Genomic DNA, 13,869 nt, shown 5'->3' on the forward strand with positions numbered 1-13,869 from the left:
CTTGAAAAGTATCTTAAATGAATGTCAAAATCTGGGAATGTAGCTAAATCTCTGATTTCTAGCTTAACTTCTGTTCTTATCCATTGTGTACAACAGGGATAATAATACTTATTTGTCTCACCTGCGTATTGTGATAATTTATTAAAGTCTGTATATATTTGAGAGTATGAAATGATGACTGTTTTATATACGTGCAGTGTAATGTATAATGACTTATAATATAGATGCTTATTAAAATGACTAGAAGCCTGTGAAACAGAGATACGTCTCACTTCAATACTTACGGACACAGAATGGGAAACTATAGTATCCTTCAGCACATTGTTCACAGTTTTCGCCATGGAAATTCACCTTACAATGACAGCGACCAGATCCTTCCTCACAACCATCTGAATGCTCCTGATTACAACTGCAGGCTAAATAAATAACAACAGTTAAATGCTTTCTTCAAATTAACTGATTTGTTGCTTTGGCAAAGAAACATAACATTGTAACTATTGTGACAGGGTCAGGCCAGATGGCTACAGGAGAGTGACAGAAGTTAGATATATTAGCCCCAGATTAAGCAGGTCCCTTTCCCCTGAGTAAGATAATGGACTGTTGCAGAACAATCAGGAAGTTGCTGGAACCAATTAAGGCAGGCTAATTAGGACACCTGGAGCCAATTAAGAAGCTACCAGAATCAATAAGGACAGGCAGGCTAATCAGGGCACCTGGTTTTAAAAAGGACCTCACTTCAGTTAGTGAGATGCATGCGAGGAGCTGGGAGCAAGTGGCGTGCAAGAAGCTGAGTAGTGAGTAGGTGTACTGCTGGAGGACTGAGAAGTACTAGCGTTATCAGACATCAGGAGGAAGGTCCTGTGGTGAGGACAAAGAAGGTGTTGGGAGGAGGCCATGGGGAAGTAGCCCAGGGAGTTGTAGCTGTCGCACAGCTGTTACAGGAGACACTGTAGACAGCTGCAATCCACAGGGCCCTGAGCTGAAACCCGGAGCAGAGGGTGGGTCCGGGTTCCCCCCAACTCCCTATTTGATATAAGAGGAGTTGACCTGGACTGTGGGTCCCACCAGAGGGGAAGGTCTCTGGCCTGTCCCCCGACCCATTAGGTGGGCCAGCAGAAACTGCGGGGATTGTTCTCCTCCTTTTCCCCAGGCTGGCCAGGGATGAGGTTAGCTGAGTGAATGGCAGGTTTGTGCCACTAACAAAAGGAGCCAAACTGAGGACTGCTGTGAACCTCTAAGGCGAGCAAATCCGCCAGAAAGCGCAGAACCCACCAAGGCAGAGGAGGAACTTTGTCACACTATAGAAGTTTCAATTGTACTTGTGAATTAATCATTATTTAAATAATGCTACAAATTAACAATTACATATTACTTCACATCTTCAAAGTGCTGAATAAATTAATTAATCCTGGGAGATAGGTAAGTATTATTATTTACAAATCCCTAAACTCAGAGCTGTATTTTTCTGCATATCTTCCTATCATCACCTCCAGACAACATTGGTGTTTGCATGCCACTGCCTCTCCTCCACCTGTGCAGAAGTCTTCGTCCATGCCTTTGTCTTTGAACTACTGCAACTGCCTCACAGTAGGAGTCTCACTAAAAGTCAATGGGACTTAATCACTTAGGCACTTCAGAAAATTTTATCCCAAATAACAAAGCCCTTGCCCTGATTGATAGGAAATACCAGTGTGAGATATAACCAAACAGAGAGAGACTTACGTATACAGCCGTCAGCAGCTCCCACTGGAATGCCATAAGGACGATAGTACCCCTCTACACATTGTTCACAGTTAATTCCAGCTGTGTTATGCTATGCAGAATGAAGTAAGAGAAAAATATAACATAAGAAAGGAAAAACAAGCAGAAGGATACATAAGCAAATACAGGACTGAAAGATTGTAATTTAGGTTCCTATTATATACAGTCAGGATCCATATGGGAAGAAATCTAACAAGACTGCAATAAAGAGTGCATTTTATTCTTGTTCTTTACCTCTCTGATCTTTGCATGATATTATGAATCAGGGTAATTTCACATAAACACATGGAATTTTTAACAATTAGTACATTTTAAACATTGCACAAAGTCCCTAAATCAACCTTCTGCTCATTTAAATCAGGGGAAAAGCACTGTCATCTTTATACTATTACCAGATATTTCTTTAACTTTCTTTTCATTTTGCCTTTTTATCATTACACACACACATATATATATATAGTTTGACTGCAACAGCATCATGCTGTTTCCATATTGAAAGATACATTTTTGTGACTAAATTACTCTCCAACTAAGATTAGAAACTTAAAATGAAAACAAAACTATCAGTCTAGAAATAAAATTAAAAGCACAAAATAAAGTTTCTGTAAGTAGAGGAGACAGCTTTTTAAACATCTTAACATGTCTTACACTCACAGAAAACATACTGTTCATGAATTTGAATTACAACAAATTTCTTGCGTCATAGGGTAAAGTCCCTAGTGGACTTCAGGGTATCTCTGTCTCTTTTCCCTTTCAAAGCAACATAGGGGTTTATGTAAAGGGGAAATGGAAAGCACAAATCTATGTAACAGCAATATATTGTCGGATGCAGATATATAATACAGAATATATGGGGCACTGTTGTCAGACCTGAAAGAAACAGGATCTAACTATATGTGTCATGCATCAGGTTCTATTAGTTCTTCATTCAGGCATGCATTTCCAACACTTTTTTCCATGACACAAATGGAAAAAGTAAAGTAAAATCCATGTGCCTTATTTATGAAGAAAATGTTATAATTAGATTTCATGGTTAATTCATTTAATGCAATTTAATTTCCACAAAATCGAATTACAGACAATTATCAGCTGCAGGCCTCATGGATTTAGGTCAGGTTTGCTCTTTTATATACTGGGAGCAATTTAGGAAACATGATCTTTCACGAATAAAGAGCTAACAGGAAGCACCAATATGACAAATCTTATAGCATTGGTTGAACAAAGCCCTACATAGAAATGTTAAGTGAAAGACAAAGATCTCTTCTTCCTCTCTTTAATAAAAAGAACTTTTATTTACTTCTGACTGCCTTTTGGGCAATAACTGATTTTATTTTAGCAATAAGATGGAAAAAAATACTCAAACTATAGTTGCACTGCACACTTCCTTTCCTTCTTCCTTAATTTTTGACAGCACAACTATACTTCTTACACGTACAGCGTGCATCATTTTCTTGATTCTGTGTCATTGTTGTTCTTAAATTGTGTGACTGTATTTTGGTCCAAGCAGGTGTGATTTATAAATTAGTAAACAAGTTCCAATGGCTTGAATGAGGAAAACAACAGTGGGATGAGAGAGGGAACAGGCCTTGGTTGGAAGCAGGGGTCATCATCTATCCATCTATCTTAGGGGTTTTTACCACTCTTCATCACTATAATATTTGAGTGCTTTCCACATAAAATAGATTGGCAATAGCAAAGTCTCTAGTGGACTTCATGGTGTCTGTCTCTAACCCTTTTTAAAAGAATGCAGGAATTATAGTAAAGGGAACTGGGGGAGACCCAGCTTTCCCTCTTCAACTACAGCAAAGGGAGAGCTCTTTCCCTCTCCTCTCCCTTGCTTGGAGGAGCACTGCTCCCACACAACTCCCTCTCCTCCTTGGCTGGTGCAGTGAGAGATCCCCTCTTCATCCAATCTGCTGTAACTACTGAAGTAGGGAACTGCAACAGTGGGTTCTCTTTAAAAGTGTGATCGTTGTAATTAGGTGATCCCTTTTCTGGCCTCACAGAACATGAATTACTTTCAGTGACTTTTCTTCCTGGCTGGAGCATGAGCGATTATGTCATTGTAATGGTACTATTCAAAATGGCCATCTCAAAAATGTCAGCCTGAGAAAAGTAAGTCTTCTAGATACACTTTCCAAGTCCCATTCATGCATAACCTATGAGATCAAAGCACCTTATTACCTGGCAATCAATGCAGACCCCTCCACCTTCATACCACCCACGGACGTTTAAGCTTCCTTTGCGTCGATCAACATCAGAATCATAGTAGCAATCAGTAGCATGTCCATGACAGTTGCAGGCTGAGGAAGTAATATTACAAGTCAGTTTTCATTATTATGCTGTAATTCAGTAACCTATTATAAACAAAAAAAGATGCTCAAATTTGTATACATATTTTTTAAATCAGCCAAGAGCCTTTCACACTAGAGCCAACTTGAGATCATCTCTAAACATAAGACAGCATGTGCTACCAGGCTTGCCAGAGAGAGAGGCTTCAAAAAAAAAAAAAAAGTTAATTACCTTTCTGTAACTGTTCTTCAGGATGTGTTGCGCATGCCCATTCCACTGTAGGTGTTTGTGTGTACCTTGTGCACAGTTGTCAGAGATTTTTTTCCCTTAGCAGTATCTTTGGGGGCAGCGTGAGCGCCCTCTGGTGTCCCGTGCTACTGCACACGGATACAAAGGGCAGCACTGCCTGACCCCCCTCAGTTCCTACTAGAAAGACTCTGATAGAGAGAGGAAAGAGGCGGGTCGTGGAAAGGACATATGCAACACATCTTGAAGAACGACAGTTCGGAAAGGTAGGTAATCGTTTTTTCTTCTTTGAGTGACTGCACATTTCCATTCCATTACAGATGACTCACAAGCAATTTGAACTCAGTGGTGGGCTCAGAGTCTACTTGAACAAGGACTGAAGGACAACTACTCTGAATCGTGCATCTTCTCTGGATTGATGAGAGATAGCATATGAGAGGCAAACATATGGAGCGATGACCAAGTTGTCACCCTACAAATATCCAGAATGGGAAGCCTAGCCAGAAAAGCCACAGAAGCCGCCTGCAACTGCATCAAGTCAGCCATCACTTTTTTCAGAGGTGCAACATCGGTCAATCGGTAGCATAAACAAATACAGCCAGAAATCCAGGTAGAGATTCTCTGGGTGGAGACTGAGTGGCCCTTTGCTTGGTATGAAAAGGTGACAAATGTTCTACTCTGCTCCAGGTAAAAAGCCAAAGCTCTAGTAACATCTAGTGTATGGAGTTTTTCCTCCTCTTTGCTTGAATGGGGCTTTGGAAAGAATGTTGGTAAATAAATTGCTTGATTCATGTGAAATTCAGAAACCACTTTAGACAAGAATTTAGGGTGAGGCCAAAAGAAAACCTTGTCCCTAAAAAAATTTGTATAGGGGGGCTCTGATACCAAAGCTTGCAGTTCCCCTACTCTCCTGGCAGACGTTATAGCAACCAGGAAAATTACTTTCATTGACAAGTGAAACAGAGAACAAGTTGCTCGTGGCTCAAATTGGGGACCCATCAACTTTGTTACCACCAAATATACACTCCACTGTGGACCAGACTATGAACGCAAGGGTACAATCTGAACAAATCTTTTAGAAACCTGATGGACAGGGGGGTTGAACAAACTGAACAATTATCCACAAGCAGATGGAACTTTAGGATATTATCCCACAGGTTGCAATCACATTGACCCAGCAGAGCTTGCTGATTCATGATTCTGAGCTGTAAACCTTCTGTAGAATAAAGTTTCCTGCCAAACAGATCTAGGGTTTTTTGCTTCCTTTCCCTTCAGAGTAGAGGCCTGGTGTCCTTGCCTCTCCTTTTTGTTTGCAGCTGGAACCACCAGGGAGCCTGGCAGAGGGTGGTTTTAAAAGTGTTCAAATTCCTGTGATGGGACATATCTCTTCTCCGCTCTTTTGGCAGTAGGGGGGGCAGAAAAGAAGGAGTCTGCCATAAAACCTTGATTCCGGGCTCCAGGATAGCCTCATTAATAGGGAGAGAAGGGTCCTGCAGATGCTAAAATGTCCACAAGCCTGTGTGATCTTGTACCTCTTCTGGTTGGATATCCAGAGCTGCAGCCACCTTCCTCAACAAGTCTTGATGAGCTCTAAAATCATCGTGGGGGTGGGGGAGAGAGGTAGATTCAGCCACTACTGCCTCATCAGGTGACAAAGAAGAAGAGGCTAAAGGTTGCTGAGGAGGTCCCTCCCCCAATTCTTCTACAGTGGAGTCCTGGGCACACGGCTCTGCCTGCTCGGTACCAATCCTAATTCCAGGGGAAGGAAAATGGAGACCTGCCTGCAGATGCTCCTGAGCTGTGCCTAGCTGATGAAGAAGTGCAGGAAGGGAGCAGAGAGTTTCTGAAACATGGAGGGAAGTCTCAAGGGGTTCAAAAGGACCATTGGTACAGAGGTGGGGCCCAGCCCTGTGTAGGCCACTGAGTCATAGAATATTGAGTCGGTGGATGGTACCACAATGGGCAGGCATCCCACTGGGGCTGCTGGGCATCCTCAGGTCGGGAGAGAGATTCCAAGGCTGGAGAAGGGGGTATTGGAGAAATCATCACTGGCTTGCCCAGACACAGTTCTCCATAGGGATATCACAAGTATAGAAATGGTCAGTACCGAGCAGTGCTCTGGAGCTGAAGCCAGGACTATAGGAGCGTGTAGTTCCAAAAACGGTGCTCTTGCAAGGCTTTTGAATCGTGAGAGAAGCCAGTACTGACAAATTATGCAACTTGTCAGTGACATCAGAAAGGGCTCCTGAGTCTGCGGTACCAAGAGGTACACCGATCTTTCAGGGATTGGTCTCAACGGACCCTTCCTGCATTCCAGAGTCAGCAATACCTTCTCACTCACAAACTGCTCCTGGGGTTGTGACTTTTTTGAGCTCCTCTCCAAGTCCTTGCAAACACTCGGCAATTTCCTCTCAGAGGGTCCTGGTACCAAGTCCCTGGGAGACTTACGCAGTGTCTCCCTAGGCACCGGGGATGCAGATCTGCCTTAGGACTCTGCCAGAACAGAAGGAGCACTCCTAACAGACTCAGACGTGCTCGCTACCTGTTCAGAGCAGAAGGATTCCAGGGTGAAGTGCAGACTCCAAAAGCAGGTACTTGAGTCTGGCAGCCCTGTCCTTTTTTGAATGGCTTTCGATCCGTCTACAGATGTGACACTTGTCACTTACATGCACCTGTCCCAGACACTTGAGGCAGCTTGGGAGTGGGTCAGTTAACGGCATAGACCTGACTACATGAACGACAGGCCTTGAATCCAGGAGAATGGGGCACCAGTTCGGTACCAATCCCAGTACCCAACCTGGCACCAGTAACCCTGTAAGACGGTATTCTAAACTTAACCCTACAAGTAACTATTTACAGATATACTATATACAAGACTAAAAACTAATGCTCCAGCTACTATTTACGCTAAGGAAGGGAAGATATGAAGAAACAAAGATCACAGCTCCAGCAACAACTGTCGCTGGTGGTAGGAAGGACCCGATGGCAGTCGGGAGCAGCATGGCCCTTTATACTTGAGTACAGTGGCACAAGATGGTGCTTGTGCTGCCCCAAAGGGTACTGCTAAGGGAAAAGTCTCCGACACCTGTGCACAAGGCACACACATACACCTATAGTGGAATGGACATGTGTAGTTACTCAACAAAGAACTATATATTTGAGGCTAAAATAAGTTATAGGGATGTTTCTTGACCCAATCACCTAGTCTGGGTGGGGTATTTTTCAAAATAAAAAATAGGCAAATATTATTCTATTTTTTTAATTTACAAAAATATTCACATCTGGGCTGGGGCTTGTGGGCTAAATCTTCAGTCAGAAGAACAATTGTGTATACATAACAAGACTTATATGCAAAAAGAAAAGGAGTACTTGTGGCACCTTAGAGACTAACAAATTTATTTGAGCATAAGCTTTTGTAAGCTACAGCTCACTTCATCAGATGCTGTAGCTCACGAAAGCTTATGCTCAAATAAATTTGTTAGTCTCTAAGGTGCCACAAGTACTCCTTTTCTTTTTGGAAATACAAACTAACATGGCTGCTACTCTGAAGACTTATATGGAGGAACTCACATAGCCCTAATTGCAGTGATGCCAGCAGACACAACTAGTCTATTACCAGAGGACTATTCACTGCAGAGATATGTTCAAATCAAAAAGTCTGTCACATTTTCTAATATTATGGATTTGATCCTGCTCCCATCTATGGCAAAACTCCAACTGACAAAGTAGTAGGCTCTAGGTCAGGGGTAGGCAACCTATGGCACGCATGCCGAAGGCGGTCTCAAGCTGATTTTCAGTGGCACTCACACTACCCAGGTGCTGGCCACCAGTCCGGGGGGCTCTACATTTTAATTTAATTTTAAATGAAGCTTCTTAAACATTTTAAAAACCTTATTTACTTTACATACAACAATAGTTTAGTTATATATTAAAGACTTATAGAAAGAGACCTTCTAAAAACGTTAAAATGTATTACCGGCACGCGAAAACTTAAATTAGGGTGAATAAATGAAGACTTGGCACACCACTTCTGAAAGGTTGCCACCCCCTGCTCTAGGTGATCATGTGACAAAAGACACAATTACTTCACCAAGCACTAGGGGTGGGGTGACTGTGGTAAGTAACTCAGTTTCCTAGTTTATATGGGTTTAGAATCTCAGCTATGATGTGTTTTTATTCTGTTTGGTTGGTAGGGTTTTTTTATTTTTATTTATTTATTGGGCCAAATAAAGGTAATGCAGTTGTACTCACACCAATTCTGAATCTTGTCCAACTCTAGAGATTGTGTCCTAACTTTTGACCCCTTCCTGACTGAAGTAATTTTCCATGCAGTGAACAACATACGATCAAAGAACACTTCTCAAGGCCCACTAGACTACATATTCTGTCAGCATATGCAACATAAACATTAGCCCAATGGAAAGCTCCCTGACCTAGGAGTATTGTTCACACACTGGAAAAAAAATATGAGGTACATCAGATAATGTGCTGTAGCCTTTTGTGAATATCAGCCTCTTTGTAGTCTGAAAAATATTACAGGTCCATTTATATCAAGCTGGTAGGTCTAAATCCAGCAACAGCCTTCATTACCTTGTCATAGCCTTTTTCTAAAAGTAATCTAAGTCCCAGTACTGACCTAAAGTTCTTGCCTTGGTTGAAAGGTGAGGGTTAATCTGAAAATAGCTCAACACTTGGAACAGTTTCTGCAAATACGTCTTGAGTAAAGGATGGTGGATGGATAGAATTCCTTATCTAATTCTTTTCTCTTGCCCTGTTACCCCAGTGCAAACTAATGAGTAGCACCTCCCAATCTGTCTATCAGGCACAATATCAGTCTATCGTAATCTCTTATCTTCATTCCCTCAAACCATCTAAAAGCTTGTGCTCTCCTTTCTCCAGTTTCCAGACATCCAGAGTTGTAACATAATTCAAGAGTAGTGACTAACCAGAATAGCAAACAGAGGTAACAAACCAAAGGCTAGCCGGTGCCTTTGTATTACTTGAGCTCCTTACCCTTACCTTTACTTAGCTTACCGACAGTGCTTAATTTGTAATGAAAAAGGTGCTGGGGCTCAAGCAAGTTTTTTATATTCATAACTGATGCAGCAAACCCAGAGGCTATGAACTGCCAAGCCTAGAGGTGCAGGGCTCAGTCCTGGCAAGTCCTAGCACAAATTAAATACTGCCTACTTGAATCTCTTCATCTTTTTCACTGAAGAGGAAGACAGGAAAACTCTCTCCAATTTAAATAACTCAAGGAGATGAAGACGATATTGGCTTCCTCCTTTTCCACTTTCATTTGAATATTAAGGGATCAGTGACCTGCTTAAATAAGAATATTCCAAGGAAATCTTCCTAGAGGATTCCAGTGGTTCTGCATCAGACTTAGTGGGGGAAGTCTCCTTTCCTCTAGCCTGGCAACTAGGCAGAAGGGCAACCCCACAACTGTCTTTGCGACAAAGAGGTTCCTTGCAAGGAAAACCCTAGAAACAAGGGCTAAGGACCCTAGGTCTGCCCACATTTGCTTTGTGTCTCAGCAAGAGTTACAGCAATAATCCTATTAAAAGGAGTACATCCCAAGAACAATGCATTCTTCCTTACCCAGTCTTGCTATCTGTTTGTATAGTTAAAGAAGTGGATTCTCTAGATAATCCTCCATATCCTGATATTCCTCTTATTCCTCATATCTAAAGGGCAGGGCCGTCCTTACCCATACGCAAAGTACGCAACTGCATTGCGAACCAGGAGATTTAGGGCACCAAATTCCCTGGTGCCCTGCGCTGCTGCATACTGCTCCAGCCCCTGCCCCGCCTCTTCCCCAGGGCTCCTGCCCCCGCCCCGCCTCTTCCTGCCCCTGCCCCTCCCTTCCCGCCCCTCCTCCACCCCAGCCCTGCCCCCACTCCCCTGAGCTCTGCAGCAGGGTCAGGCCTGCACTCACTGGCAGTGAGAAGTGCAGCAAACCGGCCCTAGCCACGCAGCCGGTGAGTGCTGGGGGGTGGTTCCCCCGTACCTCCCAAGCCAGCCCCGCCCCTCCATTCCCTTCCCTTCCCCCCCCCCCGAGGCCTGGGGCCCCACACCCCCCCCCGGGGGGCGGTCTGCATAGGGCCCCAGAATATCTAGGGACGGCCCTGCTAAAGGGTCTCTGGAGAGGAAACTCTTTCCCTTCTAGAGCGTGACATCCCTGCTGTGAAACAACCTGGATGAGTAAAGTCATGGGCCACTTTTTGTTGTGCTGACACGAACCAGAGCCTGAGCTTATGGGCTCAGATCTGATTTACAAGCTGTGCCTGAAGAGCCTTTGTAGCTCATTTTCCAGTCCATACATGAAGTTCTTCAAGAAAACTAAACAAGATTCAGAGGGAAATAGCTGGGCCAAAAGCTGACAAAATGGCTGGGCCATCTTTGGTTCCCCTGCTCTTAGAAAAAGCAGGAAGGTAAAGGAAAGTGTCAAAAAAACCCTCAATGTTATTAATGGCCAAAGGCTACTGGAATCCTGAGCCCTCTACTATGTCTCTTACTATAATGTCAAGTTACCTCCTTTGTTCCAAGTAATGGCACTTTTACCAGCAGGTAGGTAAATACCCTTCACACATCACAATACAATTTCTTGAAGTTTTGACTATTTGCTGAAAAGTACAATATTGTGGACGGATACAAAAATTTGCAGGTTTGGCAGGTCTCCCAGTCTCCCACTGATTTTTCTGTAGGAGAGTTGGGAGTTCCTACAAGGGATACAGAGATTTTGTGAAGACTTGCAAGGTTGCTCTAAACTCCTGACTTACAGGCTGTAAATGAAGGCTGTCTTCAGCTAGTGAGTACTATCCTCAGTGAATAACTTAAAACAAACACACACTTTCAGGCTAAAAGGATCCCTTTTTCAGTTAGCAGTAGATGTTAAACATTTTTGGCTCAGAACCTTATGAATTATAATGTATTCACTGACCAAGTCATAACATGCCTAGTTTCTATCTACTGCTTCTACTTTTTTTTGTCTGCCATTTTTACTATCACAATTTTGGCAGATCACCTCTGAACTTTGATTAAAATAAAACCGGTTCTTATTTCCCACTTCTTCAATGATATAAATATACATCTACTTGACACTCTAACAGGGTTACAACTTGAAGTCACAACAACTGCCTTTTGGCCTGCCAAGATGATATGAGAGAAGAGAATCCTGTCTATGTTCAAAAGAGGGGAATACACAAAGAGAGCAAATGCTATAATCACCTTAGCTACAGTTTTCATGCCACGTGGTTATACAGAGTCTATGGCGAACAGTACAGCCTCTTCAAGACCCAGAAAAGGGCCGTAGTGGTCATGGTTCCCCATGTCCCAGTTTTCTTAACAAAAGAATGAAATGTTTGTCTGAAATGAGCAAAGCTTGGCTGCAAAGGAGCTCCCCCGTAGGAGCTCAAGGAAAAGAAGACAGAATATCTGCATCCATTTACCAGAGGCATATGTCAAGAGACCAGGTTACTAGAAAGGGTGACTGGTGTTGCTCTGAAGAAAACAACTCTTCACTTCCATCTATGTAGTTTTGTTCTGAGTGAGCAGATTGAAGATCCAAGAGTCTTTTGAAGAGACTAGATTGTGTGCTGACACCCTTAAAATAAGAAAGCACACCTCTTCCCCAAAAGAGGGTTTCCCTTCTAAACTACCTGTTTTACAAGAAAAAATTTTCAACTGGGCTACGTCACAAATCCATGTACAGTAAATAACTCTGATTCGCTTTCCAACTCAATACAATGTTTCCTCACTAAATATAAAAGGAATACGGATCTAAATGCACTGTTATGAATATTTCAGTGTTCCACTAAATGAACTTGGGGTTCACCAAAATTAGGCTTATTGTATCAGGCAAGGTAGTTCTATGGAAGTTTCCTTCTCCTCTAACCACCCCCACATCACCAGTGCTCAAAATCTAGGGGTTGGATTCAAAGCCCTGCTGGGCACAATTTAGAAAAATGCTAATAAATATGTAAATGGATTCAGCCATATTCCTCCAGGGGGGCAAGATTCTGGGCAATCCAGCTAAAGGGGAGGTGTGAAAGAATGGGAAGGTTTGAGGCAGTGCCAGGCACCTGCAATCTCTATTCTGCTGGGGGCTTTGCAGCCACTCAACACAGCTCTGCTATTTTGCGTGAACATGTATGTGCTGGAGGTACCTCCCATTTCTATATCAAAATCTGTATGAATTGTCACCTTTAAATTAGCATATTTTCATGCTACTCACATTCACACTCATTTGCGTTGTTGGCAGTTGCAGGTTGCCATTGTTTCTGATTATATCCAGGGCAGCAGCGATCACAGGTTTCCCCACAAGTGTTATGCTGACATTCACACTGAAACCTGGATATTGAAAAGATTCTCGTTTAATTGAAATAGGATTTAAAACTATATATATTTTTCTTATTTTACCACAATCCAAAATTTACTTCTAACATGAAAATGGCAAGACCAAGTGTAAAGGGGACACAATGTAACGCTAAACCCTTTCACAACCATCCTAGCATTCCTCACAATAGAGTATCTCACTCACATCATTTTGTGCTTTTTAGCACAAATGATTTATAGAGGTCTTTTGTAATTGGATTAAATAAACAATGGCTTAAGAAACCGTATCCTGAGAAGATATTAACCCAGGATGATATGCCATAGTTGCAAATATATCTTATTTTAGCTCTTGATCCAAGGCTCAAGCTTCCTGTCCTACACTATATCAAAATGTTTGTTACCGTTACACTCTGGACTCAATTTTTCATTATCTTTTGTTAAAAAAAATTATTAGAGCTTTATAATCTACTATGATGGGGTGACCTTCCCACACCGGCTCTGAGAGAGTTGAATTAGGCCAGGTGAGCCCAATCAGTCAATTAAACTGAAAATAGGGGAGATGTAAGTTGTGTGGAGGGTGCTAATTAGAAGGAAGCTCACCTGTGAAGGAACATATGGGGCTTCTATAAAGCCAGGCATCACAAGTGGCAGAGAGAAAGCTGCAGTTTCTATCCCTGAGGTAAGGGAGAAGGAAGGGGAGACAGAAACCCATAAGGAAGGGTTTACCTAGTAGGCCTAAGAAAGAGGGGTCTGACTAAGAAGGTTGATGAAGGAGAAGCTTAAAGAAGCACGGGAGGAAGTAGTCCAGGGAAGAGAGCAGTAGGTTTGCTGAAGACCTGGACCTTAACTGCTCACTATTGGGCCATGGACTGGAACCCAGAGTAGAGGGCAGGCCCAGGTTCCTGATACGGCTTGGTGCAGTGAACGGGAAGACTACTTCAGTCACTGTGGGAGTAACATAGTCAGGGCTGCAAGTGTGATGACTGCCTGATGCTCCTTGAGCAGAGAGACTTTGAAAGACTCCCCTAGAAGGAGAAATCACTATGACCTGGCTGGAGGGCTGAGTCACAAAGAAGCCATACCACAAGAGGAGAGCTGCAATGATGGAAGAGAAGAAAGGAGGGGCTGAATTGGGCAGAGCTAATCCCCAGAATTGCCAGAAGAGGGTACCACCCCAGCGGTGACTACAGTGCACCATTTCACATATCTAAGAGTGTAACATCAACTAGTTCA

At 42.8% G+C, this 13,869-nt stretch overlaps 1 protein-coding gene across 2 annotated transcripts in view; it reads right to left on the bottom strand.

Moving 5' to 3' along the window:
- The window catches only part of LAMA3 (laminin subunit alpha 3), a 190,227-nt gene that overhangs the window by 124,784 nt on the left and 51,574 nt on the right, over positions 1-13,869 (bottom strand). The window contains exons 7-10 of one of the 2 annotated variants that reach the window (XM_073331377.1): positions 12,536-12,651; positions 3,946-4,064; positions 1,723-1,813; positions 285-416 (exon numbers count right to left, since the gene is read on the bottom strand). The exons of the other annotated variant lie outside the window; for it this stretch is intronic. Coding sequence (XP_073187478.1) covers positions 285-416; positions 1,723-1,813; positions 3,946-4,064; positions 12,536-12,651 — 458 coding nt within the window. The remainder of the gene's footprint in view (positions 1-284; positions 417-1,722; positions 1,814-3,945; positions 4,065-12,535; positions 12,652-13,869) is intronic. 2 annotated transcript variants of the gene reach the window in all.

This window comes from Lepidochelys kempii, chromosome 2, assembly GCF_965140265.1.
Source record: "Lepidochelys kempii isolate rLepKem1 chromosome 2, rLepKem1.hap2, whole genome shotgun sequence".
NCBI lineage: Eukaryota > Metazoa > Chordata > Testudines > Cheloniidae > Lepidochelys > Lepidochelys kempii.